The 27,894-nt window shown below is 39.1% G+C and overlaps 1 protein-coding gene across 4 annotated transcripts in view; it reads left to right on the top strand.

Moving 5' to 3' along the window:
• The window catches only part of RNF180 (ring finger protein 180), a 337,572-nt gene that overhangs the window by 20,853 nt on the left and 288,825 nt on the right, over positions 1-27,894 (top strand). For 2 of the 4 annotated variants that reach the window (XM_004374551.2, XM_023729609.1), the window contains exon 2: positions 13,232-13,366. In XM_004374551.2, the coding sequence (XP_004374608.1) occupies positions 13,232-13,366 (135 nt within the window). Of the gene's footprint in view, positions 1-12,499; positions 13,367-27,894 lie in introns of those variants that run through there. The other 2 variants (XM_023729610.1, XM_023729608.1) reach the window with 2 other exon arrangements.

Here is a 27,894-nt window from a genome sequence, read left to right as displayed (position 1 = left end):
CTGCTCACAGGCTTTTAAGACCCCAGACGCTACTCACCAAGGTAGAATGTAGAACATTTTCTTTATAAACTATGTTATGCCAGTTGAGCTAGATGTTCCCTGAGACCATGGTCCCCACAGACCTCTGCCCAGCAATTCAGTCCCTCAGGGAGTTTGGATGTATCTGTAGACCTTCCATGACCTTTCCTTGTACAAATTGTGCTGGCTTCCCCAGTATTAACGTAACAACTTTTGAAAAAAAAAAGCATAACCACAATATTGTATGTCACATTCAGCAAACTTAACAATTTTTTAATATCATCCAATATCCAGTTCGTGTCTGATTTCCTCCAGTTGTCTCAAAAATGCCTTTTTACAGTTGACTTGTTTGGATTGACGTTCAAACAAGGTCTGCACATTGCATTCAATTGATATGTCTTTTAAATCCTCTATAACAGTTTCTCTTCTCCTTTTTAAAAACTATACTAAAGAAACCAAATAATTTTTCCTGTAGGATTTCCTATATTTGGGATTTGGTTAATTGTACCCACATGGTGTCAATTAACAGGTTCCTCTATTCCCCATATAGTCAGTAAATTGGTTCTTAGGCTAAGATGCTTGATTCAGTTCAAGTTGATTTTTTTTTTTTTAAGGACTACTTCATAGGTGGTGCTGAGTACTTCCTATTAAATCCCAGTTGAATAATAGGAGGTACATGATGTTTGGTTGTCCCATTTTCAGTGATGTTAAGATAGATCTTTGAGTTTAGTTGGTAACAGTCTAATTCATCCATTGTAAAGTGCTCCGCCATCTTTTTATGTAATGATTTTAGCATCCGTTGATTTTTATCTAGATCCATCATTTCATTAGGGGTTGAAAAATGATGATTCTGTTAATCATCTTATACTTATCAGCTGCAGTGCTTCTATAATGAAGAATTTTCCCTTAGTAACTTTTGGTTATTCTGAAATAGTTTGTATAGCAAATGTAGGATAAGTGCTTGATTTGATAATTTCTCTTTATCACTTTTCAGATCCTAACTTCTTCTAAATCACCTGAGAATTCTTCACTTCAGATTTGGGGCTTGGAATTTATATTTCCAGGGCAGGCCTTGGATATACAGATATACAGATAGTTGAACCAAGACTCTCTGAGACTCAAACTGAGAAACTTGTATCAAATGTCCCTGGGCTGGTGATGCCGCAGGGACACCTGACAGATACAAATGTGAAACTGTTCTCTCTGGAGGGACAGATCCTCAAACAAGGTCCCATAGTATTTTCATGGTAAAGATGAGTTCACATTCCAAAATTACAGAACTCATGAGCAAATGATTTACCGTCTGTGAGCATTAGTGGACACAACTAACAGGAAATTAAGTCACCAGAATATTTCAGTGAGCCCAGGGCTCAGTCTTTGGTTTTCTTCTCTATCCATGTTCACAATCTTGAAGATCTCATCCATTTTCATGGCTTCAAAGAACCATGTTCAGACAACCATTGTTGTTGTTCTTAGGTGCCTTTGAGTCGGTTCCGACTCATAGTGACCTGATGCACAGCAGAGCGAAACACTGCCCAGTCCTGCGCCATCCTCACAGTTGTTGCTATGCTTGAGCCCATCGTTGCAGCCATTGTGTCAGTCCATCTCATTGAGCGTCTTCCTTTTTTTGCTGACCCTCTACTTTACCAAGCATGATGTCCCTCTCCAGGGACTGATCCCTCCTAATAACATGTCCAAAGTATGTGAGATGTAATCTCGCCATCCTTGCTTCTAAGGAGCATTCTGGTTGTACGTCTTCCAAGACAGATCAGTTCATTCTTTTGGCAGTCGATGGTGTATTCAGTATTCTTCGCCTACACCACAATTCAGATGCATCAATTCTGCTTCAGTCTTCCATGTTCTTTGTCCAGCTTTTGAATGCATGTGAAGCGATTGAAAACACCATGGCTTGGGTCGCGTGCACGTTAGTCCTCAAGGTGACATCTTTGCTTTTCAACGCTTGAAAGAGGTCTTTTGCAGCCGATTTACTAGTGCAGTGCATCTTTTGATTTCCCAACTGCTGCTTCCATGGGTGTTGATTGTGGATACAAGTAAAATGAAATCCTTGATAACCTTAATCTTTTCTCCATTTATCATGATGTTGCTTATTGGTCCAGTTGTGAGGATTTTTTTTTATTCTTTATGTTGAAGTGTAATCCATACTGAAGGCTGTGGTCTTTCTTTCAAAGAACCATGCTACATTCAAATCTCCTGTCCAGACATCTCTTTGTACCTCCAGATTCATGTAGCCAGCTGTGCACTTAGTAGTTTTACTGATCTGTGCCCGTTTTACCTAAAATCTTTCCCATCTCAGTTGATGGCAATGACATATTTCTGTTTGCTCAGGCCAAAAAACTTGGAGCCATCTTTGACTGCTGTTTCTCTAAGACCCCACATCCAACCTGTCAGGAGATCCTCTTCACTCTGTTTTCAATATATATCCAGAATTTGACCACTTACCACCTCCAAGACTATTACCCTGGTTTTAGCCTTATCTTTTGGCTGAATTACTGCACTATGTGTTTTTCCATTCTAATGGAGTTTATCTGGTAGAGGTGAGTTAATTGGTAGTTTCCGTAACTACATTCCTGTTTTACACTCAGATAATTTTATTTAAAAGTAAATTCAGTAGTGTATTTTAAAAGTTATAGCTTATCCTGTTTTTCTTTTCTAACTTATGTAACTATGAGTAAGTAAGAGCTTACTAGGAAGGGGCAGAATCTCCTGGAAACATTATACACTGGGACAAACATTTGGATTCAGCCACAACTATATGTGAGAATGTAAATCATAATTTGGTCTCCAGTTTGAACATTTTCCCAAAGTAATTGAGTGTAATATACTTAGGCATATGTTTAGCTCATAGGTGAATTTAAATGAAATAAAAAGAAGCAAGCAATCCAAAATGTTAGCTATGAGGAATATGGTTTATACTTGATGTGTTAGAATTTCCTTTCACTGCCCAAAGTGAGACAACTGTAGCTTTAGTTGCCCCTAATTCAGTTCAACAACACATACAGTCATTTACAAGATGCTGTGTGATATTTTGAAGGACTGCAAAGACTTAAGACACTACCATGTCCTCTCCCTGGGAGATTTCAATTTAGAGGAAGGAATACGTGTAAACTTTAGTACAATACCTAATAGCATAATGACATGAGTACTAAAACAGAAGCATAGGTAACATTCGTGGAGCTTCAAGAAGTGATTCCTAAAGAGTGGCTTTTAGCCTGTTCTCTTTATGGAGCCCAAACTGATTAAAAAAAAAAAGCAGGTCCTTTTGTTGGTTTGTACAGGCCAAGGACCTGTGGTTCTGTAGACTTTCATTTTACATAGATCTAAGAGTTAAATGAGTTAAAGCTTACTAATTTTTTTAATTCATAAACCAAAATTTTCATGTTACTAGAGTTTCTTGAGGACTGCAGTTTAGTATTCTACTAAGACGTCTAGTTGCAGTGCCTGCTTGGCAATAGGGCAGAATTCTAACTGTATATGTGCAGTTGTAGATAGCAGGGAATTCCACAGTTTTCAGAAGGATGTTTTATCAGGTCATCACCACTGTTGTCTTGAGCTGATTATGATTTTTAATTGCTGCTATTTGTGCTTGTAAATTATTGAATTAGTTTACAGTTGGTCTAATCCTGTAATGTTTAATGATATTTATTTGCATAAATATTTCTGGCTTATAATTTTCCAAATGCATAAATGTTCTATCAGGAAACTTCTAGACCCCTTTCACTAAAGTAGGTGTTATAAAAGCCAACTAAAATTTGTTTGATAACACTTTATTAGTTTCACTTAATTTATTTTCCCTTGGAAAATGGGAACTAGAGAGGTAGATGGGCCAAATTTTGTCATATATTAGTGGGCCATGTTGACAAGAAATTTGAGAACTACCAACTTATAAGAAAGTGTGATTAATTCTGAAATAGAGAACTCAAGGGAGATACTATAGGGGAGGTACCATATTGATATATATATATATTTTTTTTTTTTGGCAGGGGAAGACTTTGATAGGCTAAAAGCAGCAGAACTTAGGGTGGGATAGGGGAAGAGTTGGGGAGAAGAGTAACAATGAAGAATATTCTAAACTAGGAGAACAGTATGCACAAAGAAATAGAGTAGTATAAAGCCTGGCCAGAGAATTTGAGTAGTTGGCCCATTGGAACATCATCGTAGCATGCATAAAAAGATTAATGTGAGATGAGATGGCTTAGCTCTTGAATGTCATGTTAAATAGTTAGGATTTTTTATTTAGGCCGTAAGGAGCAATTAAAGGTTGTTGAAATGGGACTAAATTGGTTGACTTATTACCTATAACTTTAGTAAGGTTGTGAGTTGGAATCGACTCGATGGCACTGGGTTTGTTTTTTTTGGTTAGTAAGGCTAATAATAAGGATGGATTGGAGTAGGGGTGTCCAGATAGGAGGAGGCTGTTGCAATGTCAGGACAATGAATTTCTATGGCTAGTCATTGAAATGTGGCAGATGGGGATAGGAGGGAGCAGATAGAAGTGACATTTCAGAGATAGACTCAAGAAAACTTTGTGAGGGGTGAGGGAAAAGGAGGAATTAGAGATGACACCTTAATTTCTGGCCTGTGAGACTCGGCAAATGATGTTATTATTGGTAGAGAGGAGAAGGGGAAGAGGAAAAACAAATTTGTGAGGAACATGAGTTTGTCTTTCAACATACTGAGTTTGAGTTGCCTGCAGGACGTCTGATGGAGACATCCAAAGTATTAAAATTCAATTTCTTTTGTCAGCTTCCTTTTTTAAAAAAAAAAAATGAAGTCCAGGTCCACTAACTTCCTATGATTTGGTGACAACCAGTTTCTGGGTATTTTGTTGTTATCGTCTGACTTTTTTTTTTTTTTTTTTTTAACTAGCAATTATCATTAGTGTCATTTTCTCTAAATAGCTCCAAACACTTTTCAAGCATTTAATCATTATTTTAAGAAAGTGAAAACGGTTGTTCGTTGTTTCATAAAGGGAGGCACTGATATACTCCTGTACAGTGCATTTGTGTAATTTTTTAGAAAATCTCTAATAAAAATGAGATTTGGTGATATTTTTGTGGCAGTTATATACAGTGGTGTATGTCAGCTACTAATGTTGTTGTTCCAGTGGTACAGATGAACCACTCAAAGGTCATTCAGGAAAGACTGAGCAAACAATAAAAGTACTAGAAGTTTGAAATCCTTTTTTTTTTTTTTTTGTTTAAAGGTAGCAGGGTAAGTGAGAAAAACAAACCCAAGACTCTTAGCTTTCCAGCCAGTACTTTATCTTTTAGGTGATACACATCTCTTTTTTTGTGCCCATTAATTTTTTGGGAACCAAAAATCTTTAGAGGTAAGCTAGTATAGCTGCCTCTGTATCCAACAAAAAGCCTCTCTGTGTAACTACTCCTTTTTCCCTAAAGAGAAAAGATTCCGAAGCCAGGTAAGCATGCTTATCTCTGCTGCTCTCTTAATTATTGATACTTTGACCCATCAAAAAGAATATATCCATCCAGTGAATGCATGGCAACTTATACGAATACTTATTATCTACTTGTGGTTAAAGTCATGTTTCATATCATATTAATATATTTCACATAAATATGTCTTATGTTAATATATTTCACATAAAGTAAACATGTCTTAGCCCTTACTTCCCCTTCTGTTAAAGAAATAAGCCTGAGTGGTAGTTGGGGAAAGAGTGCTCCATTCGACCTCAGGATCAAGTCTTTACTTGGGTGTCTTCCTTTGAAAACTATGACACAATCTTCTCTTCTCTCCAACCCTACCCCTACTCCTCTCACCCTCTCGTATGCTTTCAATGCACATGTTTTTCTTATTCTTTGTTCCCTGACAAAATAGTAGGTGCTTAACAAATACTTACTTAATGAATGAATATTTGTAGCCTCAAAATACAACTTACAATTAAAAAAAAAAAAAAACTACCTGATTTTATTTTCTTCTTTAGTGTATCTTCTCTCTACTGTACATTCTTGGTTCAGTTGCAGATATTATTGGAGCAGGAACTTTGAGACTTTATTAAAAATATGTGTGGACATGTCCTAATGATTAAACCTATTCCTTGAAACAAATACTTGTGGGCTTCTCATATGGTAATTTCTAAGCATCACATATGAATGTACTGTTCTGAAAAGTAGATTTCAGCTTTCCTCACAACTCTTAATTTTGTATGTAATTTCTACTTTTTCCTATATTTTGTTCTTAAGAAAGTAGTGTGTGGGAAATGAGTGATTATATGGGTCCACTCACTGTTGCATTCATTCATCTTTAAGATTCATGCCTTCTTTTACCAAGGAGTGATAGTTCAAGTGGGCAGAACTAATCAGGATTCAGAGCTTACAATATGCCTGCATTTCTTCAGTGATTTTTTTTTTTTTCCACAATTCTTGGCTTGAAAGGTTGCAGTGAGTGCCTAGGGTATGTTTCTGAGATAAAGAAAAGTGAGGAGGAGGTAATTTCAAGAATAAAGAGATGATTTGCAACTTCGATTGAAGTTTATGGTTTAAGAACCTTTGGGACCAGGTAGGAATACCTGATAACTACTACAGCATCAAATTCATATTTTTCTCCTTAAGTTTGGTTATGCATTCATTGGGTCATACCTAACAGCTCAGCAGGCCCAGAGGAGGTAAAATAGAAGTAGAGGTAAGGAGATTGAGAGGTGGCTAGATGGGGATACAGTAGTGTGAGCTATTGAGTATTTTTTATGAACAAAAGTTGGACACTGTCCAAGAAAAATGTTTCTGGAGGTGAACGCCAAAGTGTGTATGTTGTAGTTGGTAGGTGCCATCAAGTCGGTTCCGACTCATAGCGACCCCATGTACAAAAGAACAAAACACTGCCCGATCCTCACAATCACTGCTATGCTTGAGCCTGTTGCAGCCACTGTGTCAATCCATCTTTTTCGCTGACCCTCTTCAAAGGGTATGTAGCACCATTTAAACAGTTAAAGTTGTTGAAGTTGACTCTGTCATGTTTAAACCCAGAAGATTAAGGTCTTTTTCTCTGTAATTCATGATTAAAGCCACTTTAAAGTTAATAAATTAAGAGACTTCAGTTGCCATTTCAGTCACTGCAACTACCAAGCCTAGAATCATAGAGTTGACAAGTTTGAAATCACCTGGTTCAGTCTCCTGTTTATACAGATGAAGAATCAGATACTCTTGACAAAGATTAAAAGCTAATGTGAGATCATAGATTACAAGCCAGCTTTCACTTAATAATAAATGTTTTAGAAATATTTATTGAACTAAGGTACATAAATGCCACAGAAACTTAGTAATATCAGTAAGACCCTATTTTATTTTCTGCTTAACATAGAATTAATTTTTGGGTCTTGATTTGTTCTTACATAGATCAGAAACAAATGTAGTGACCACTGCTTTGAAAATTCATTTACATTTTCCCAGTATTTCACAGATCATTGGTTGATTATTGTTAATGCTGCTTTTCTGTGGCCTGCTTGGATTTGGGTACCTTTTCTTACATTTCTTTTGTGTTCACAACACACTTACATCAAGGAGGTCTACTTTAATTGATTTAGCATCAGCAGAGGGAGCTGACATGTTATTAATTCTACAAAAAAAATCAATACCTGTACAGCTCATTTCCAACAGTATTATCACATATGCTTCTCTGTTCATGTGAGCAGTCACTGGTTCCAAAGTCCACTTCTGTAAAGCAATCATGGGTTACTTCTGAGGTTACTGTGTCTCACATAACACTGCTATTACATTAAGAGCATGCCATTTCTTTATATCTGCAATGGAATATTGCTTCTCATTTCATAGAGACATAATGTACCACACACTTCAGTATACACCCTTGAGATGATTAATTATGTCTTGGTCTAATGGATGTACATAGTCTAATGGATGCACATCATAGTGCTTGTAGGTCAAAAAATGAAACTCCTTTATGGAGTTTACAATTCCAGTATTTGACTTCATGGAAATTTTCACCTTAATATGTAATAAATATGTTCCTCCATACGAACTCATCTGTCCTTCTCAAATCTTTTAAAGAATTTTGGTGGGAAATAAGATTTCATAGGCAACATTTTGGGGACAGCTGTTTTGCACAGAGTAGTTGTTCCCAAAATGTGGTCCAAAGACCCCTGGTATCTCCCATACGCTTTCAGGCAATCAGTGAAGTAAAAAAAAAAAATTTTTTTTTTGTAATACTAAGATATTAAATGCCTTTTTCACTGTGTTGAAATTTGTATTGATGATACATAAACAATAGTGGGTAAAACTTCTGGTCCGTTAATAAATGAAGGCAATGGTGACAGACTGTAGTAGCATTCTTATTCTTCACTGCAACACTCATGCAGTTAAAAAATTGTTTATTAAAGCAGTAAATACTATTGATTTTATTAAATACTTACCCTTATATATCTTTTTAATGTTTTGTGGGAAAAAAATATGAACAAATAAAGTCCCTTGGCAGAATACTGAAGGGTGATATCTTTTTTGAAAAAAACCCCTAGTATGATTCCCTAGCATGTCAATTTTAATAGAAAAAATGATCGACAAACTATGGTTATCCAGATGTGGACATTTGACAGTATTTGTTGCAAATGATACAATTTGAGCTTTAAGCAAACATAAGAATTTTGGAAAAATTCTACCATCATCAGCTTGATTGCTGCCCAGTAATTAAACTTTTTTTGCTGAGCTTGATGGTGATATTAATAAAGGTGACTTTTTGATATTTTATAATGAAACTTGTCAATATTTGGAAGATATGCATAACTCACCTCTTTTTTAAGAGGAAAAAATGGATTATCTTGTTATTCTCTTTATAGAGAATTATATTACAAAATTGTCATATGAAGAGACATTCAAAAAGTGTGCAGCCAAAAATATAGGAAAAAGTATATACAGAATTATAGAGGTATGTTAAGACAGTTGCTTGATAAAAATCTTTTTTTTTATTTTGAGTTTTTAAAATGTTGAGATTGTAAAGCATTTTTTGTTGTTTTAACTTTTTGTTTTGAGTTAACTGTAGATTCACATGCAGTTGTAATAATACAGAGGGCTCCTGTATACCCATCAATCATTTTCCCCCAGTATTAATATCTTACGTAACTATAGTGGAGCCCTGGCGGCTCAGTGGTTAAGAACTCAAGCTGCTAACCAAAAGATCAGCAGTTCAAATCCACCAGCCGCTCCTTGGAAACCCTGTGGGACAGTTCTACTCTGTCCTATAGAGTCACTTTGAGTTGGAATCCACTTGAAGGCAACAGGTTTACATAACTAAAGTACAATATCACAACCAGGAAATTGACATTGATACTGTCATTGATACTGTGCATTCACTTTATTCAGATTCCACCAGTTACATGGATGTGTATGTATTTAGTTCTGTGCACTTTTATCATATGTAGATTCATGTGACCACCACCATAATCAAGATACAGAACAGTTTCATCAGAAGGATTGCTCATGCTGCCTAAAGAACTTTTTTCACTTAGTAAGGAGCTTAGATTGTATCCTGTAATTCTGTGTCTCTCTAAGTGTGGCCTTCATATCACATGTAACAGAATCACCTAGTATGCTTTTTAAGTATGCAGATTCTAGGGTTCTACCCTAGAAACAGTTAATTAGGATCTCTAGGGGCTATGAGTTGGAATCGACTCTTAAGGCACCTAACAACAACAAGAACAACGAGTATGGCCCAGTGACCTACATTTAAATAAATGGTCCAAATGCTCCTCATACCTACCTCTGAGAAGGTGACATTGAGCTGAAATTTGAATGATAAGAACGCAGCTAATCATGCAAAGGATCCCTGGTGGCATACTGGTTAAGAGCTTGGCTGCTATCCAAAAGGTTGGAAGTTTGAGTCCACCAGCTGCTCTTTGGAGACCCTGTGGGGCAGTCCTACTCTGTCCTATAGGGTCGCTATGGGTCGGAATCGACTTGACGGCAGTGGGTTTGGTTTTTTGGTTTTTGGTTAATTATCCAAAGACCTGGGATGAGGAGGTCCAAACAGGTGCTGTTCAGTAGGGCTCCTTATTTAACTCAGTGTATTAAAAATAGTATTTCAACATATCATTATAAAAATCAAGATATTTTACTTTTTTTTTTGGTACTAAGTCTTCAAAATCCAATGTGTGCCTTATATTCACTGCCCTGGTGGCAGAGTGGTTAAGAGTTCAGCTGCTAACCAAAAAGTTGGTAGTTCGAATCCACCAGCTGCTCCTTGGAAACCCTATGGGGCAGTTCTAGTCTGTCCTGTAGGGTTGGTGTGAGTCGGAATGAACTTGACAGCAATGGGTTTGGTTATTGGTTTGCACATCTCAATTGGACACGCTCGAATGCTCAATAACCACATATGGCTAGTAGTTAACATATAGGATGACACAGGTCTTGACAGAGTGACAGCCAGTACGGAGGCTGTGGGTTCCTGAAAGAAATTCATGTAGAGATGTGCATTTGACACCTGGCAGTTGAAAATATTGGTGTAGAGCTTAGGAAAGAGGTTGGGACTAGGTGCATAGAATTTAAAATTATCGATAGAGAAGAGTTGTCATACAAAAAGTATAGTTTTCAATAAAGATTTATCGGAAACACCTGCAGGGCATTTTCTAACTACACACTTGCATCCCAAAAGAGCATAGAAGAATCGCTGGGGTGCATAGGCCCAGATTACGGAGTTTTCCCAGAGTTTATTCTGATATGACCCCACCCCCTAACCTCCATTCCTAGCTAAGAAGCACTGGTTAAATGGGAGACTGAGGATAAAAGAAGCCAAGAAGGGTATAAAGAGGTGAGAGGAGTGTTGAAGATGTTAAGTAAAGGGAGGGCCTCAGCAATGAAGAAAGGTATGTTGATTATGAGAAGGGCAGGACATGTGCAAATTAAGAGACTCTTGATGATCATTGAGGATATGATTTAAATAGAGTGGTCAGCTGGGCTAAGATGTGTTCTGGAGATGAGTAATGTAGACAGAACTAGTGCTTACCTGCTAGGAGGTCAGAGCTAGACTGGCTACAAGAGGAACTTGGCTGCTGCCTTCCAGCAAGTGGTAGGTGACGAGTTGATTTGCGACTCATAATGACCCCATGTGACAGGGTAGAACTGCTCCATAGGGTTTTCTTGGTTCTTACAGGAGCAGATCACCAGGTTAGTATCCAAGTGCTTAACTATTGCTTCGCCAGGACTCAGTTATTAAATACACTATGCCTGTTTTGGAATCCTTGCATATTAGTGTGAAATTATTATCCCAAGTTGGTCTAAATCAAAGTATTGACATACAATTTCAGGTTTAAAAATAGACTAAGAAATTGGTGGAGCTGTTCTCTGAGTCTTATTGTTTGACTACATATGCCACAAGTTAGGTAGTAGAGTCTAGTTAATTATTCCTCCGAGTACAATATAAAGGAGAAATTGTTGGTATTCAGGATAAAGGATTTTTACTGTCAATTTAAAGTAAGCACTTTTAGTTTACACAGAATTAACTACAACTTAGTGAATTCTGTTACATTTAAATTTTAATGCTATAGCTATTCAAAACATCCTTTTCTACAGGAATATTTACAGTTCTTTGTCATGACTCATAAAGCCACTGTTGTTTTTGTTAGGTACTGTCAAGTAGTTTTCAACTCATACTGACCCCACGTAATAGAGTAAAACTGCCCTATAGAATTTTCTTGGCTATACTCTTAGAAGCAGATCACTAGGTCTTTCTCCAGTGGAGCCACTGGATGGGTTTGAACAGCCATGAGGTTAGCAGCTAAGCACTTGTAAAATGGTGGGGGTAGTAATATAGCATCAGAACCTGTCTAAATTCACAAAGGGGAATGATGAGACTTACCATCAACCCAAAGCTATTCCCCATGAGGTGGAGGTCAGGCATACCTCCACTCTCTAACCTTTTTACTAACTCTGACACCAACTGTCCCTCCCATGGCACTCTCTACTTCCCTTCTGGGTTTGATAATCCATTGTTATGGCCACACAGAACTCCCAGACCATACTTAACAGTTAAGTTGTTTATTAAGGAAGAGAGTACAACTTGGGATCAGGATCAGCAGGCTACAACTTGGAATCAGGATCAGGAAGCGTGTAGGCAAAGTCTCCCTTTTTCAGTGCAGGACAACTCTCTCAGCTCCTCTTAGCTGTGCAGGCCTCCACTTGGCCCTGAAGACAGGTTCCTCATGATATCTTGAGGACAGACTTCTCAGCCCCCTCAGAACAGGCCTGCCTTTGGCCCCCTGAGGACAGGCCTTCTGTGCAGTGCCCCTTCCAGGCCTGTCACTGCCGGCTCTGCTGCAGGGCCCCTTTGGGGCTGTTGCTATCTTCAGTGTTATAGCCCTTCACCTATTTTACAGCTGTTTTAGGAGGTTCCTTGCCTTCTCCCTCTCTGCTGCTTCTCTCTTTTTTTCTCCTTTCTGCTTCTTCCTGCTTCCAGTTTGAAAAACTTCTGTGGGGTTGGCTGCATATATATACAAATGCCTCTTCATCAGTTTCAAGGCATGGCCCTCACACCAGGGCTATGAACTGACTAGTGCCCTCTCAGTAAGCCACAGATACTTCATTTGCATAGTCTGTAGTTACTTCATTTATATAGTATGTTGACCAAACCTGGTAAGGTGTATACTAATCACAGGGCAGGCTGCAGCCCAGGACCAGACAAAAAGTATCAAACCACAAGCTGTTTAAAGTTTACCCAGGAAATGGCAATCAACCTGGATAAAAGTAATAGACCCTCTGGGGTAGGATACTAGGGCAAAGGTAACTCCTCAGTGTGAAGGGGAATATCTCAAGCTGTTTTTTCAAAGAGCCAAGGCAAAAGTCCACATAAAGGGACTCCTTTCACCACAACACTTAACTGTTTGCACCACTAGGGCTCCTTTTAAAGCTACTGCAGAACTTATTTGACTCTTCAGCAGTTGCCCTTTACTACTATTCTTGAGCGACAAACAGAAAGCATAAAGTGTTCTGCAAAAAGAAAATAAGTGGGTAGTCGCTGACATAATGCATCATCGTTACAGTTAAATGGAATTTTCAACCCCACACATAGTTATAAAGAGCCTGTAGTCTAAGACCTGGTACTGAGTAGGTACCTCAATAAATGATAGTTCTCTTTTTTTCTCCTCCACGTGTAGCTAATGCTGTGCTAAGGATTTAGAAAATCAAGCTTATCTGACACAATTTAATGTTCTAAAAATTTATTAATGTTCCCACAGATGAAAAGAATTGAAGAATTGATAACTAAAAATCATAATCAAGAAGAAATAACTAGTCTTCGTTGTCAGAAATGTAGAAAATGTATAGCAAGTTCTGATTGTTTCATGAAATACCTTGAGAATCAAGTCAGTAAGGTGAGTACTACTAACTCCAATCTTTAATTTCCTAGTATAGGAGTGGTGTAGATACACCCACGCTTATACATACATCCCCTCCACACTTGATTGTTCTCTTACCTTCTTTTACCTGACCCACTGAAAACATCCTGAAATAGTATTCAAAAGCCATCATACCTTCCACAGTTACAAAATTAAATTTGTGATTAATAGCATTAACATGAGCTTCAAGTTTTGAGTACAGTATCATAGACATAAGTTGAATAGTCCATGTTTTTTTACTCCCACCATGAGTGCACCTTACTGATAACCACACAGTTAAATTCAGAATCCTATTAAGAAATGGAAAACATATTAAATAGGAACTTTTTTTCCCTAGTACTCAAATAAAGGGCCTAGAAGAGAAAGTTCACATATAATTTAAAAATCAGAAACTCATAGAAAAACCTGAATAATACTGTCTTAGTTATCCAGTGCTGCTATAACAGAAATACTGCAGTGGATGGCTTTAACAATCAGAAATATATTCTCTCACAGTCTAGGAGACTAGAAGTCCAAATTCAGGGTGCCATCTCCAGGGGAAGGCTTTCTCTCTCTGTCGACTCTGGAGGAAGGTCCTTGTCATCAATCTTCCCCTGGTCTAGGAGCTTCTCAGCGCAGGGACCCCAGGTTCAAAGGATACGCTTTGCTCCTGGCACTGCTTTCTTGGTGGTAGGAGGTTCCCCTGTGTCTCTGCTTGCTTCTCTCTTTCATATCTCAAAAGAGATTGATTAAAGATACAACCTAATCTTGTAGATTGAGTCCTGCTTCATTAACATAACTGCCTCTAATCTTGCCCATTAACATCATAGAGGATTTATAGCACATAGGAAAATCACATCAGATGACAGAATGGTGGACAGTCACACCATACTGGGAATCATGGCCTAGCCAAGTTGACACACATTTTGGGGGGACACAATTCAATCCATAACATTCCACCCTTTTACCCCCTAAAATTCATGTCTTTGCCACATGTAAAACATATTTACCCTGTCATATCAAAACAAAAGTCTTATTTCAATTCCAAGTCCAAAATCCAAAAGTTCCTCTTCATCTGTGAAAACTAGAATACAAGTTATCTGCTTCCAAAGTACAATGGTGGAACAGGCACAGGCTAGACATTTCCATTACAAGTGGGAGAAATTGGAGGGAAAGAAGGGATAACAGGCACCAAGCACGTCAGCAGCACACATTACATTAGCTCTCAAGGCTTGAAAATAATTCTGTGTTCTCTGAGACCATTTAGGCAATGGCCCTGCTCTCCAGACTCTGGGTGTTGGCCACACCCTCCAGATTCTGGGTGGAGGTCCCACTGGGACGGCAACTCTGCTCCCTCGAGTGGCGACTCCACGACCTTAGCCCCAGCAGACTCCGTTCTTCTGCCCCTTGGGTATGGTAGCCCCACTTACTCCGCTTTGGGCAGCAGATCTGGCCCCATCCCGTTGGCACTTGTGAACAGCAGCCCCACACTCCAGAACCGAGTTGGTGAAGATAGGACTCTTTGAAACCTAGAAGGTCAAGGCTCCACCCTTTGAGACCCTAGAGGTCGTGACCCTACCCTTTAAGTTTGAGGCAGCTCTGCTTCCTGTGTTCCTTGTCTCTTCAGCTTCTGTTCCTGGTTACTTGACCTCTTGCCCCTCAGGCCTCGCCTCCTGCATCTGCCCTACTGGTGCAAGCATTCCAAAACTCTTTAGCTCCACCAGTACGTGCCTGGAGGCACCCCACTCTGCCAGTAAACTTAGGTCAGATGGCACTCAACTCTCTTGCTCCATGGGTCAGCAAGCCTAGCTCCATCAATAAGTGCCCAGGGGCACCTCCCTCTGCCAGGAAACCTTCTGTGCAAAGACACTCAGCTCCCTCACTCTGTGGGTTGGTTCCAGTGCCACCTTGCGCTGATCTCCTGGTTCTGCTGCTGCATCTTGCTGTCTGCGCTGTCTCTGGTGTAACAGCTCTCCTCATTTCCTTCTGAGTCCTCATCAGGATTGTCTTTGCTGTTCATAATTCCACCAACAGTCTCTTCAAGGCAGTCTAGGCTTTTACTATTAGGCACTTTAAAACTCTTCCAACCGCTATCCATTCACAGTTTCAAAACTGCTTCTACATTTTAGGTGTCTGTTAGAGCAGCACACCACTCTTCTGGTACCAAATTCTGTGTTAGTTATCTAGTGCTGCTGTAACAGAAATACAATAAGTGGGTGGCTCTAACAATCAAGAAATTTATTCTCTTACTGTCTAGTAGGCTAGAAGTTTGAATTTAGGGACCAGCTCCAGGGGAAGGCTTCGTCTGTTGACTCTGGAGGAAGGTCCCTGTCATCAATCTTCCCCTGGTTTAGGAGCTTCTCAGTGCAGGGACCCCGGGTCCAGAGGACATGCTCTGCTCCTGGCGCTACTTTTTTGGTGGTATGAGGTCCCCTGTCTCTCTGCTTGCTTCTTTCTTTTATATCTCAGAAGAAATTGACTCAAGATACAACCTAATCTTGTAGATTGAGTCTTGCCTCATTAACATCATAGCGGTAGGATTTACAACACCGAGGACAATCACATCAGATGACAAAATAGTGGTCAGTCACTCAATACTGGTAATCATGGCCTAGCCAAGTTGACAGACATTTTAGGGGGACACAATTCAATCCATAACAAATATTTAAAAGCATTTTCTTGCTCATCCTGGTTAAATAATTTTTTTTTTTTTTAAAGAAAAAATAAACAAGACCCTTAAACCTCTTTAAAAGCAGTATCCGGCAGATAAGGTACAAACTAGATAGTAATCTGTGAACTTTGCAGGGAATTCTAAATTCAACATGTTTTCTTCTCCTTCAGCAAACGACAGTGTTTTTGCCTCAGCCACTCTTGATCATTATTATTTCCTCTCCGCTCTAAGAAATTAGCCGTCTTGAATAGTAGGTAACTTTTATTGCATACTTATTACATGCCAAAAATTCTCACATCTGGACCAGTAAGCAACATCATGATAAACAGAGAAAAGATTGAAGTTGTCAAGGATTTCATTTTACTCAAAGCCACAGTCAACATCCATGGAAGCAGCAGTCAAGAAATCAAACGATGCATTGCACTGGGCAAATCTGCTGCAAAAGACCTTTTCAAAGTGTTAAAAAGTAAAGATACCACTCTGAGGGCTAAGGTGCACCTGACCCAAGCCATGGTGTTTTCAGACGTCTCATATGCATGCTAAACTGGACAATGAATAAGGAAGATCAAAGAAGAATTGATGCTGCTGAATTACAGTGTTGGCGAAGAGTATTGAAAATACCGTGGATTGCCAGAAGAACAAATAAGTCTGTCTTGGAAGAAGTATACCCAGAGTGCTCCTTGGAAGCAAGGATGGCGAGACTTCGTCTCACATACTTTGGACATGTTATCAGAAGGGACCAGTCCCTGGAGAAGAACATCGTGCTTGCTAAAATAGAGGGTCAGTGAAAAAAAGGAAGGCCCTCAATGAGATGGATTGACACAGTGGCTGCAACAGTGGACTCAAGCGTAACAACTCTTAGGAGGATGGCGCAGGACCGGGCAGTGTTTCATTCTGTTGTACATAGGGTCGCTGTGAGTTGGAACTGACTCGATGACACCTAACAGCAACAACAGACTTAAAAAAAAAAAAAAACTGGCATAGCTTTTTAATTGAAAAAAAAATTATGCTAAAAATTATTGGGTATAATTTACACAGAATAAACAAACAAGCAAAAAAAAAAAGACCAGCTACTATACGTCTAGTGGTCCCACCCCATCTGGAGTAAGGGAGAATGAAGAAAACCAAAGACACAGGAAAGATTAGCCCAGAGGACTCATGGACCACAACTACCACAGCTTCTACCAGACTGAGTCCAGCACAAGTACATGGTGCCCGGTTACCACCAACAACTGCTCTGACAGAGATCAAAATAGAGGCTCCTGGAGAAAAATGCTGAACAAAATTGAAACTCAGAAAAAACAACCAGACTTACTGGTCTGATAGAGACTGGAGAAACCCCGAGAGTATGGCCCCTGGACACCCTTTTAACTCAGTACTGAAGTCACTCCTGAGGTTCACCCTTTAGCCAAAGATTAGTCAGGCCTATAAGACAATAACGCATGTAGTTCAGCCATTTACGTGAGATTAAATGGGCACACCAGCCCAGAGCCAAGGACGAGAAGGCAGGAGGGGACAGGAAAGCTGGACGAATGGAATTGGGGACCCTGAGGTCGAGAAGGAAAGAGTGTGGACAGATCGCGGGGTTGGCAACCAGTGTCACAAAACAGTATGTGTATTAATTGTTTAATGAGAAGCTAATTTGTAATCTTTCTCCTAAAGTGCAATATAAATAAATAAATAAAGGAGCCCTGGTGGCACAGTGGTTAAGTGCTTGCTTGCTAACCAAAAGATTGGCAGTTCGAGCGCACCAGCCACTCTGTGGGAGAGAGATGTGGCAGTCTGTTGCCATAAAGATTACAGCCTTGGAAACCCTGTGGGACAGTTCTGCTATGTCCTATAGTGTTGCTATGAGCAGAATTGACTGGATGGCAATGGGTTTTGGGTTTTTGGGTAAACAAAAATAAAATGTACAGCCAAATAAATTTTATCAGTCTTGTTGCATACCAGATCTAAATATTCAGCATTTTTAACACCCTAGAAAGTTCTCTTTTATCCTTTCCCAGGTAATACCTTCACTTTCACACCAAAAGAGAAAACCAAACCCATTGCCATCAAATCAATTCCAACTCACAGCAACCCTATAAGACAGGGTAGAACTTCCCAATAGGGTTTCCAAAGAGTGGCTGGTGGATTTGAACGGCTGACCTTTTGGTTCCCAGTCAAGCTCCTAACCACTGTGCCACCAGGGCTCCTTTTACTTTCACAAGGCAGCCACTATTCTGTTGTCTGTCGCCATAAACTGATTTTTCTTGTTCTTGACCGTCATTCAAATGGAATCATGTAGCATGCAGTCTTTTGTGCCTGACCTATTGTGCTCAACATAAAAGATTGATTTATGTTTTGTGTGTATCAGTAGTTTCTTTTTTTTTTTTTTTTTTGCTGAGTAGTACTCCATAGTATGTACCACGATATACGGATTTTTTCACCTAATTAACTTTGGGCTTTTCCTAGTTTGGGACTATCATAAATAAAGCTGCTGTCAGCATTCTTGTACAAGTCTTTTTTTGGCTATGCTTTGTTATTTCTTTTTGATATATACCTAGGAATGAAATTTTGGATCATACAATAGGTATATAATTTTTTTTTTAGAAACTATTCACTTCCAACACCAGTGTATGAGAATTCCCGTTACTCTACATTTTAGCCGTTCTGGTAGCTATATAGTAGCATCTCTTTATAGTTCTAATTTGCATTTCCCTGGTGACTAATGATGTAGAATACCTACATGCTTATTGGTTAGGCACTATTTTAAATGCTTTATTTATATTATTTATTTCTTACAATAACTCTTTGAGGAAGATAATCTGTTATCTCCATTTTACAGATAAGGAAACTGAGGCACAAAAGGTTAACTAGCTTGCCCTTGATTACACTGCTGCTAGGAGCTCTGGTGATGCAGCGATTAAGCGCTTGGCTGCTAACTGAAACTTTGGCCGTTTGAACCCGCCAGCTGCTCCATGGGCGACAGATGTGGCAGTCTCCTTCCATAAAGATTACAGCCTCGGAAACCACATGGGGCAGTTCTGCTCTGTCCCATAGGGTCACTTTGAGTCAGAATTGGCTTGATGGCAACAGGTTTGGTTTTTTTTTCACACTGCTTCTAAGCTGTGGAGCTGCGATTGGACTTGGACAGTGAGGCTTCAGAGCCGGCGCTCTTAACATCCGAGCTCTCTACTGCCTTTCAGTATACTGTGCTTGCTTCTCCCTCAGGATATCTTGCAATTTCACACTTTCTCAGTAGAGTGGCTGATCTTTTCCTTACCTGGAGAACTCCCACTCATTCATTCATTAAACAGATACTTAATGAGCAATAAAATTTCAAGCACTGTTCTAGGGTATTGGGATTAGTGGTGGAGGAGAGTGATACAGAATGGATGCAACATATTCCAGTCCTCTAGGAACTTTAAACTATTTGAAAACAGGCCAACCAGTTTAGCCTGATTTGATAGTTACCACAATGGAGGAATATAAACAAAATTATGCTTGGTTAATCATAGGAGACTTCCCAGAAGAGAGAACTTGTGAGAAGACATATATATATCACATTGGGCAAATGTGAAGCAAAAGACCACTTTATAGTGTTAAAGAGCAAAGATATCACTTTGAGGACTAAGGTGCACCTGACCTAAGCCATGATATTTTCAGTTGCTTCATATGTACAAGAAGGCTGGACAGTGAACAAGGAAGACCAGAGAAGAATTGATGCATTTGAATTACAGTGTTGGTGAAGAATATTGAATATACCATGGACTGCTAGAAGAATGAGCAAATCTGTCCCGGAATAAGTACAGCCAGCATGATCCTTAGAAGTGAGGATGCTGAGACTTCATCTCATGTACTTTGCACATGTTATTAGGAGGGACCAATCCCCAGAGACGGACCTAATGCTTGGTAAAGTATAGTCAGCGAAAAAGAGGAAGACCCTCCACGAGGTGGATTGACACAGTGGCTGCAGCAATGGGCTCAAACAAAGCAACAATTGTGAGGATGGTGCAGGGCCAGGCAGTGTTTAATTCTGTTGTACAGTGGGGTGCTATGAGCCAGAACAGACTTGATAACAACGATACATATATGTATATATATATATATACATACACACACATATACATACATATGTATGTGTGTGTATATATATATGTGAAATATGGTTCAGTTTGTGAGTTGTACAGCCAGCACCACAATACAGTAATTTCTGTTACCCCAGAAAATTTCCTCATGTTTTTTTGCCCTGCTTCCAGTCTCAGCCCTAGTCAACCACTGATCTGCTTTCTGTCTATAGATTTATATTTAAAATAATCTGTATATGTGTATATATGTAATAAAACTATTAAAATTTTATAAAATATATGTATATAAAATAAAATATACATATATAAAAACTATTAAATACAAGGTAAAGGAATAATTTAATATCACAGTTAAGCCTAGGGGAAAAGAGGAGTATATAATTCAAGAGAGACTGGAGGGGGCTTCTAAAGTAGTAGTAATGTTGTATTTCTTAAGCTCAGTAGTAGATATATTGATATTTTCTTTTCTTTAAATCCTTTAAACTATACAAACATGTTTTATAGATACTTTTGTATATGTAAGGAAAACCGTAAAATAGATTGGTTGGAACTCAAAAGTAATTTTGTTTACCAGAACTATGCTAAAACGATGCTGAAACTATTACCTGAATTTATTACCTATTAAACTAACTGTATAATTGAACATACATAAGTGTAAAATGAGTGTTTAGTTTTATGTGTTTCCGGACTTCCTGTAAATGAGATCACACTGTAGGTAGGCATTCTTCTGGGAATTCTTGCTTATACTCAGTATTACCATGTTGCAGCGTATCTGTAGTTTATTTTCATTTTTGTATAGTATTCTAAAATATTAATGTGCCACAATTTATAATTCACTATACGCTTGAGAGACATTTGAGTTATATCTAGTTGTTTCTCTGTTACAAACAGTGCTGCTATGAACATTCTTGTACATATCTTGGCACACACGGGCAGGAGTATATTACTAGAAGTGGAGTGGCAAGGTCATAGGATATGTGCATGTTCAACTTTACAAAATAATGCTAAGCTACTTTCAGATGACAGTACCACCAGCAGTGATTGAGCGTTCTTGTGATTTCATATCTTTACCGAAACTTAACGTTTTTTCATTCTAGAGGCAATTTGTGTTTTCTGTGAAATGTCTTTTCTTTCTTGTCTGTTTTTCTGTTGTATTGATATTTGAAGTTCTTTATATACTCTAAATACCAATACTTTGTTGGTTATTGTTTTTCACATTTTTTTCCCCCGGATTATGTAACTTGTCTTTTATTCTTTGCAGTATCTTTTTTTTTTTTCAGTTGTGCTTTAGGTGAAAGTTTATAGCACACAGTAGTTTCTCATTCAAAAATTTATACACAGATTGTTTTGTGACATCGGTTGCAATTCACACAATGTGTCAGCACTCTTGCATTTTCCACCCCTGGTTCCCTGTGTCCATTCATGCAGTTTTCCTGTCCCTTCCTGCCTTCTCATCTTTGCTTTTGGGCAGGTGTTGCCCACTTGGTCTCGTATATTTGATTGACCTAAGAAGCATGTTCCTCACATGTGTTATTTCTTTTATAGGCCTGTCTAATCTTTGGTTGAAAGGTAGACTTTGGGACGGGCTTCAGTTCTGAGTTAACAGGGTGTCCGGAGGTGTCTCTGGGGTTCTTCCAGTTTCTGACAGACCAGTAAGTCTGGTCTTTTTTTGTGAATTTGAATTTTGTTCTACATTTTTCTCTCGCTCTCTCCAGGACCCTCTGTTGTGATCTCTGTCAGAGCAGTCAGTGATGGTAGCCAGGCACCATCTAGTTCTTTTGGCCTCAGGCTGGTGGAGGCTGTGATTCATGTGGTCCATTAGTCCTTTGGACTAGTATTTTCCTTGTATCTTTGATTTTATTCTTCTGCCTTTGCTCCAGACGTGCTGAGACCAATAGATGTACCTTAGATGGCCACTCGCAAGCTTTTAAGACCCCAGGCACTACTCACCCAAGTAGGATGTAGAACATTTTCTTTATGAACTATGTTATGCCAGTTGACCGAGATGTTCACCGAGAACATAGTCCCCAGCCCTCAGCCCTAGTAACTTTGTCCCCAAGGTATTTGGATATGTCTAGGAAGCTTCCATGAATTTGCCTTGGTCAAGTTGTGCTCACTTATCCTATATTGTATATTATCTTACCCTTCACCAAAGTTAACACTTGTCTACTATCTAGTTATGTCCCCTCCCCAACCCTTTCCTTCATAACCATCAAATACTGTTTTTGTGTGTAAATCTTTTCTTGGCTTTTGAATAATAGTGGTCTCATACAATATTTGCTCTTTTGTGATTGACTTAATTCACTCAGCATAATGCCCTCCAGATTCATCCATGTTGGGAGATGTTTTGAGGATTCATCATTGTTCTTTATTGTTGTGTAGTATTGCATTATGTGCATGTTCCACAATTTGTTTATCCATTCATCTCTTGTTGGGCATTTAGGTTGTTTCCATCTTTTTGCTATTGTAAATAATGCTTCAGTGAACATGGGTGTGCATGTGTCTCTTCAGCTCTTATTTCTCTAGGATGTATTCCTAGGAGTTGGATTGCTGGATCGTATGGTATTTCTCTTTCTAGATTTTTAAGGAGGCACCATATCATTTTCCATAGTGATTGTACCATTTTACATTCCCACCAGCAGTGCATAAGAATTCCAGTCTCCCCTCAACCTCTCCAACATTTATTATTTTCTGTTTTTTTGCTTTGTGCCCATAATGTTGGGGTAAGATGGTAACTCATTGTAATTTTGATTTGCATTTCTCTAATGGCTAATGCCCCATGTATTTGTCAGTTTGTGATTGTGGTGGCTTGCATGTTGCTGTGATGCTGGAGGCTATGCCAGTTATTCAGATACAAGCAGGGTCACCCATGGTGTACAGGTTTCAGCTGAGTTTCCAGACTAAGACAGAGTAGGAAGAATGAACTGGTGGTCTACTTCTGAAAAACATTAGCCAGTGAAAGCCTTATGAATGGCATCAGAATATTGTCTGATACAGTGCCAGAAGATTAGCCCTTAGGTTGGAAGGCATTCAAAATACAACTAGAGAAGAGCTGCCTTCTCAAAGTAGAGTTGACCTTAATGACGTGGATGAAGTCAAGCTTTTGGGACCTTCATTTGGTGATATGGCACAAATGAAAATGAGAAGAAACAGGTACAAACATCCATTAATGATAGGAATGTGAAATATTCGAAGTATGAATGTAGGAAAATTGGAAATGGCCAAAAATGAAATGGAATGCATAAACGTTGATATCCTAGGCTTTAGTGAGCTGAAATGGACTGGTATTGGCCATTTTGAATCAGACAATCATATGGTCTACTCTGCTGGGAGTGACAGCTTGAAGAGGAAAGGCATTGCATTCATTGTCAAAAAGAACATTTCAAGATCTGTCCTGAAGTACAGTGCTGTCAGTAATAGGATAATATCCATACGCCTATCAGGACAACCAGTTAATACGATTGTTATTCAAATTTACCCACCAACCACTAAGGCCAAAGATGAAGAAATTGAATATTTTTACCAACTTCTACAGTCTGAAGTTGACCAAACATAGAATCAGGATTCATTGATAATTATTTTGTATTGGAATGCAAAAGTTAGAAACAAAGAATGATCAGTTGTTGAAAAATGTGGCCTTGGTGATAGAAACAATGGCAGAGATCACTGATAGAATTTTGCAAGACCAACAACTTCTTCACTGCAAATACATTTTTTCAGCAACATAAACTATACACATGGGCCTCTCCAGATGGAATATACAGGAATCAAATCAACTACATCTATGGAAAGAGACAAAGGAAAAGCTCAGTATTATCAGTCAGAACAAGGCCAGGGGCTGACTGCAGAACAAACAATCAGTTGCTCATATGCAATTTCAAATTAAAGCTGAAGAAAATTAGAACAAGTCCAGGAGAGCCAAAGGACGACCTTCAGTATATCCCACCTGAATTTAGAGACCGTTTCAGGAATAGATTTAATGCATTGAACACTAATGACCGAAGACCAGATGAGTTGTGGAATGACATCAAGGACATCATACATGAAGAAAGCAAGAGGCCATTAAAAAGACAGGAAAGAAAGAAAAGACCAAAATGGATGTCAGAAGAGACTCTGAAACTTGTTCTTGAACATCGAGTAGCAAAAGTGAATGGTAGAAATGATGACATGTAAGAGCTGAACAGAAGTTTTCAAAGGGAAACTCAAGTAGACAAAGTAAAGTGTTATAATGACTTGTGCAAGGAACTGGAGTTAAAAAACTAAAAGGGAAGAACACACTTGGCATTTGTTAAGCTGAAAGAACCTAAGAAAAAATTCAAGCCTCAAGTTGCATTATTGAAAAATTCTATGGGCAAAATACTGAATGATTCAGGAAGCCTCAAAAGAAGATGGAAGAGTTACTGTACCAGGAATAATTGGTTGACCATTTCAGGAGATAGCATATGATCAAGAACCAATAATACTGAAGGAAGAAGTCCAAGCTGCACTGAAGGAATTGGGAAAAGCAAGGCTCCAGGACTTGATGGACTATCAATTGAGATGTTTCAACAAATGAATGCAGCACTGAAAGTGCTTACTCATCTATGCCAAGAAATTTTCAAGACAGCTACCTGGAGGCAGGGCCAAGATGGTGGAGTAGTCAGACGGGTTTCTATATCCCTCTTACCACAAAAGACCAGGAAAAACAAGTGATTTGATTGTATATGAATATCTAGGAGCCCTGAAAAGGGCAAAGTTGAGGAATCAGACTGAGTGGCGGTGGGGGAGGAAGACCGTTCTCAAGAAGCGAGAAGTGCCAGACTGGACTCTGCTCCAGGTCTTCAGCCCCGACTGACTCCGAGGTACACAGTGAAGCAGGCAAACAGCTGCATGCGCACATGGGAGGCAGTTTCCGCATCCAGAGAAATCTGGCAGCAGAGATTCTGCTTGGACACTCCAAACCAGTGAAAAGCAGCTCCCAAGTGGCTATAGATAAGTACACATGTGCGGCCTTTCGCAGGGATTTAAAAAAAAAAAAAAAAAGCCTGTTTGGGAAAAACCTCTCTCCCTTTTACCTCCTTCTTTCCCGCTTTGCACCAATCCCAGCCTTCCGAAGTCTGACACCCCTGGGCCGGAAGTAGATCCCAAAAGGTGCCCTGACCCATTCTCCTGGCCTTGGAGAGGGAACAAATAAGCTACTGGCTCCCCTAAGCCAGGGACTCAGGGTCGGCCCAGCTCCTTTGCCAGGCACAGGCATAAGGGGTCTGCAGACTTTGAGTGCCTTACACCCCTGTATAGACTTGTGGGGACCCATCTCAACAGCGTTAGCCCTCACTACTACAGTATAACAGGGTAAACATCTGACGTCTAACTTCAACTGTTTCAGCTGTAAAATGGCAGATTTGTGACCTCAACACAGCCCTGCCCCTTAAGCAGGCACCTTTACCGATCCGCACCAGGTGCTTGAGGACTGGTGGCGCTACCTACACCACCTAGTCACCTGCTACAGGAGTCCAAGAATAAGTGGTGACCTCGAGTCTTTACAGCCAACACAGTAGGGTGCTCATAGTCCAGCTGCAGAACTCACCTACCTACTCACCCTAGGGAGTAGGGACACACTTCCCTTTCAGACTCTCAAGGGCAGCCATCAGGCTCCTGCCTGGCTCAGCGCATGACCCCCTACTGCAGCCAGATACTTGTGTCTAGACCAATCACCCATGCCTCTCTAAGACTGTAGGTGAGAGCCTGCACCACACACTTGGCGACTGACCGCCTGGACACCTGAGCTGAGCCCATATAGGAAAGTTTAACGGACTCCTCTGTGCACATACTTAGTTACAGAACTAACTACCTGCTGACAGGACATTAGAGCTTCAAAGGTGCAAATAAGCAAACTAGCGCACACGAGCAACCTTTTGGGGCATATCAAAACAAAACAAGAAGCTAGGACTCACTAAACAAATATAAAATAGAATTATAATAACTTATTGATGGCTTGGAAACAACAGTCAATATCAAATCACATAAAGAGGCAGTCCATGATGGCTTCGGCAAGCTCCCAGAGTAAAGAATCAATAAATTCTCTGGAGGAAGAGAATTTCTTGGAATTACCAGTGGCAGAATACAAAAGATTAATATACAGAACCCTTCTAGAAATTAGAAAGGAAATTCTCCAAAATGCAAAAGCTGCTAAGGAACACACAGACAAAGTAGTAGCTGAACTTAAAAAAAGTAATTCAAGAACATAATGACGAATTTAATAGGCTGCAAGAATTCATAGACAGCAATCAGAAATCCAGACGATTAACAATAAAATTTCAGAATTAGACAACTCAGTAGAAAGTCATAGGAGCAGAATTGAGGCAGTAGAAGTTAGAGTTAGTGACATTGAAGGTAAAGCACTTGACACCAACTTGAGGAAAAATCAGATAAAAGAATTAAAAAGAATGAAGAAACTCTAAGAGTTATGTGGGACTCTATCAAGAGAAATAACCTGCGAGTGATTGGAGTACCAGAACAGGCGGGATAACAGAAAATACAGAGAAAATTGTTGAAGATTTGTTGACAGAAAACTTCCCTGATATCATGAAAGATGAGAAGTTATCTATCCAAGATGCTCATCGAACCCCACGTAAGGTAGATCCCAAAAGAAAGTCACCAAGACATATTATAATCAAACTTACCAAAACCAGAGATAAAGAGAGAATTTTAAGAGCAGCTAGGGATAAAAGAAAAGTCATCTACACAGGAGAGTCAATAAGAATGAGCTTGGACTACTCAGCAGAAACCATGTAGGCAAGAATGCAATGGGATGATATATATAAAGCCTTGACGGAAAAAAACTGCCAGCCAAAAGTTATATATCCAGCAAAACTGTCTCTCAAATATGATGGTGAAATCAGGGCATTTCCAGATAAACAGAAGTCTAGGGAATTTGCAAAAACCAAACCAGAATTACAAGAAATACTAAAGGGAGTCCTATGGTTAGATAATCAGTAACATCAGCTAACAATGCAAGACTAGAACACTGGACAGACCAACCAGATATTGACTCAGATAGGGAAGGCAAAAATACATAAAAGCTAAAACATTGAAAATAGGGAAACAGAGATATCAATATGTAAAAAAGTACAACATTAAAACAAAAAAGAGGGACTTTAAAATGCAGACATTTTTCATATGGAGGGGAACTCAAGGCAATATAAAGAAATAAAATACTGGTATAAACTTAGAAAAATAGGGGTAAGTATTAAGATAACCACAAAGGAACCTAACAATCCTACAGATCTAAATAAAAAAGTAGAAAAATATAAAGACCCAGCAAACACAAAATCTACAACAATGAAAAAGATGGAAAAAATGCATAAAGAAAAATGACTCAGCACAGAAAATGAAGGGGAACAAAGAAACTGTGAACAACACACAAAAAGAGACATCAAGATGACAGCACTAAACTCATAGCTATCAACGGACTTAATGCACCAATAGAGAGAGAGTGGCAGATTGGATAAAAAAGCATGATCCGTCTATATGCTGCCTACAAGAGACGCACCTTAGACTTAAAGACACAAATAGGCTAAATCTCAGAGGATGGAAAAAATATGAAGCAAACAACACTCAAAAAAGAAGAGTGGCAATATTAATCTGACAAAATAGACTTTAAAATCCACCACAGAGGATAAGAAGGGAACTATATAATGATTAAAGGGTCAGTACACCAGGAGGACATAACTGTAATAAATATTTACGCACCCAACAACAGGGATCCAAAAATACATAAACTCTAACAGCACTGAAAAGAGAGA

The sequence above is a fragment of the Trichechus manatus genome, unplaced genomic scaffold (assembly GCF_000243295.1).
Source record: "Trichechus manatus latirostris isolate Lorelei unplaced genomic scaffold, TriManLat1.0 scaffold00029, whole genome shotgun sequence".
Lineage (NCBI taxonomy): Eukaryota > Metazoa > Chordata > Mammalia > Sirenia > Trichechidae > Trichechus > Trichechus manatus.
This window is presented reverse-complemented; position numbering and strand designations above follow the sequence as displayed.